The sequence below is a fragment of the Berghia stephanieae genome, chromosome 2 (assembly GCF_034508935.2).
Source record: "Berghia stephanieae isolate SIO BIC M18660-M18661 chromosome 2, UCSD_Bste_1.3, whole genome shotgun sequence".
Lineage (NCBI taxonomy): Eukaryota > Metazoa > Mollusca > Gastropoda > Nudibranchia > Aeolidiidae > Berghia > Berghia stephanieae.
This window is the reverse complement of record NC_088361.1, coordinates 37,922,837-37,925,970: the sequence shown is the minus strand read 5'-3', so window position 1 is coordinate 37,925,970 and position 3,134 is coordinate 37,922,837. Positions and strand designations below refer to the sequence as shown.

General features: G+C 31.7%; 1 protein-coding gene across 2 annotated transcripts in view; it reads left to right on the top strand.

The window, feature by feature from the left end:
- The window catches only part of LOC144964823 (G protein-coupled receptor kinase 5-like), a 27,330-nt gene extending 25,558 nt beyond the window's left edge, over window positions 1–1,772 (top strand). Inside the window, exons 16-17 of one of the 2 annotated variants that reach the window (XM_078899480.1) lie at window positions 374–415; window positions 622–1,772. In XM_078899480.1, coding sequence (XP_078755606.1) covers window positions 374–379 — 6 coding nt within the window. In that variant the 3' untranslated portion in view covers window positions 380–415; window positions 622–1,772. The remainder of the gene's footprint in view (window positions 1–373; window positions 416–621) is intronic. The other variant, XM_078899479.1, reaches the window with a different exon arrangement.
- The last annotated feature ends 1,362 nt before the right edge of the window (window positions 1,773–3,134 follow it).

Sequence of the window (3,134 nt, the reverse complement as noted above, 5' to 3'; positions counted from 1 at the left end):
TTACGCTATTGACTCATGGTCATGGTGCTCACTAAATGTGTAATTGAGAGTTGGCATAGACCACTTTACACTTTACAATGGACAGTGGGATTGGTGAAGAAATGCAATTAATTCCATACATGTGCGGGTTTGACAGCTCACTAATAAACGGTCATTTTACATTTTTACAAATACTTTATAAGTAAACAAATTTTGATGGGACAGCAAGTTATACTTTATGTATAGCAGAACATAGAACGTAATTTGAGATGGAGTGGTGTCAATCATTAAAAGCTCCGTTTTTAATTTTAACCTTTTTATCTTTTTGTGTGAAGGGTTTTAACACTTAAAAACTTTCTTAATTTTATTTGTAAATATTTATTTTTTTCAACAGAGTTAGCATTCATGAAAAGGATTTGGATTTGGAACAATGAATGTAAGAATTACTTAATAAAATTAGATTTACATTGAGAAAATGGTAAATAATGTGAAAACACGGCAATCTGAGGCTGTAATTTTTAATTCAGTTTTTGATGAAAATGTTGGGACAAGTAAATGGCTTGATAAACAAACAGTCCATTCCATGTACAACCCACTCTCTTTTCAGATATTTCATATTTGTTTTGTTTTTCTTCCCCACAGGATGATGACAACAGAGGCCAATGATAACAACAGTAAGAAGCCATTCAGAGTCCCAGCCTAGATTAATTTATTTACTCTCAACCCCTTACCTTCCCCTTTTCAAACGCTTATTGGTATTTAACTCATAATGGATACCTACAAGGCTTATCAATGTGCGAATGTTTTCCACAATTTGTTCAAAATTTGTTTGGTTGCAAATTTCAGCCATGTAATCTTTTTTATTCTTGCCACATGACTGTTTTCACTATCGCTACCAAATCATTGGTATGGAGTTTAGTCTTGAAACTTGCAGATGTTGTAAATACAGACGTAAAAATGTGTTCATTAAACACAAATACTGATGATCCCGCATTATTTAATGGTTTCACAGACTAATGATTTTGTTCATGAAAAATAGTCAAATGCTCATTATAAGGGTTGAAGAACAAATATCCTCTGCCAGAAGATGGCATATTATTTATCATACTTTTGCTTTTGTTTTACTGTCATTTTATTTAAATGTAGATGTGTTTAATTTTCATCGAGAAGCCCATCAGCCTTTCTTTTTTTGTTAATTTACACAAAATTATGTATGGTTTATAGTTCTGATAATTTATGTGTTTTGTGGTTGTCTTTTGTGAGTACTTCTTCATCTAAGAATTCAAATATTGCTATGTACATTGGCAAATGATTTGTGCTTTAATGCTGCGATATTGTATGGTTCTTTGCACTTGCTTGCGAGGTATAGTTTTGCTTTATCACCTAAGTCCATCTGTATTTGTTAATTGGTCTTCACTGAATTTTGTGTTTGTTATAAAGCCAGTCATTGCAGCTGGTGGGCTCACATCTAACAATTTACCCAGTGGTCTGGGACCAATTATTTTGCTCAATATGATAATGTTCAATAACTTCAACCAGTAAAGCTGTGGTAATCAGAGTGAATGCATGATGTAAGATAGGAATGTAAAATTATAAGAACATTTCATGTTTAGAGATTTATCAGTATGTATAGTATTTATGGGTAAATTATATTTTTGTTTTTTGTTTTTTTGTTTTGTTTTTTAAATAATCATCATTATTTTTTTATTTTTGTGTAATTATGATAATTGATATTACAGCATCTATATTTTTATATGTAATGGTCTCGTGGTTGAACGTGCTGGGTAATGAAATGTATACTGCCTATCTGACTTTTAATTTTGAAAAGGATATCATGATCATTGTACAATTATGGTGTTATTTCTCTAAACAGATTAATTTAAATAGGTTGTTTAAAAAAAAAAAATTAAAGAAAGATAATTTCATATTCATAATGAAGTTAGAAACAAATAGAAGGGATTTAAGAGGCCATTATACAGCCAAGCGAGCTATTTGCTCTTGGCTGATTTATTAAGACTATGAATTTTAATTTTGTTGCTTAGATTGAATGATTCCATAATTTTCAGATTTTCTTTGTGAACATGTGTATTAAGATTAAATTTTTAAATCATGCAGTGGTTCCAACAAAGATACAAATTTAATTTAGAATAACCTCTCTGTTACATGTAACAATTCTTTTTGGTTAAAGGACTCTTAAAATGGTAAACAGATATTTTCCCTCATCTAAAATTACCAGCAATCTAGCTAAATCTTGTCAAAAAGTAGCTTTCTCCATATTAATGAAAATGTTACCATGTTGTTAAATATATTCAACTGTTTATCATTCCTATAGAGCTGATATTGTGTTTGATTACTGATTTATCAAATTTCTTAGATAGTGAAAGGTGGACAAATATTATATCCATTTGTCAATCTTTGTCACTTTTAAACAGAATCACTGGGTGGGGATTCTGACCTCCCATAGTGGGCAGGGAGGTACACACTGTGTATTCTATCCCCTTATATCTGTTTTCCAACATGCTTTCTGTCCTTGTCTTGGAATGAGGTTACTTGGGTTTGTCCTGGCCCTGGTTGGAGTCCTGGCTGGGAGGGAAACAGTCAAATGCATAGTTATTGTTTTGGGAAATGATATTTTTTTCCTTGTAAATCATCTCTCTGTTATGTATTATTATATTTGTCATTTTTAATGTATAGTGTAAGCATTTGAGTGTGTTCCTCATTGTTGGATTTTGTGCTTGTGTCCAGATGAGACTTATAGGTGATCTCAAACTAAGTACATGATAGTGTGCTCTTGGAATCTACATCTGTTCCCTATTTGTTCCTAGTTCCCCTTTGTCTTACTTTTTCTTGGGTGCTTTAATTGTAATTCTAGAACTTTTTACTATCCCATTTTCTTCCTTTTTACTGGCGCTGATATGACCTTAATGTGTTGCAAGCGCCGTAAAACCCTTAAAAACAAAACAAACAAACAGAATCAACAATATATGAAATTCTATTTCAATGATTTAGTTTAAAGCTATTTTCATTCTCCAAAGTCAAAAATATAAATCCCCTCTTGATACTGTGATATGAAAGATGGATGGAGATCACCTTTAGGATAGGGGAACATAAGCAGTCTGGGTCAAGAGGTTTTGTATTAATTAGTCCACCCCTAT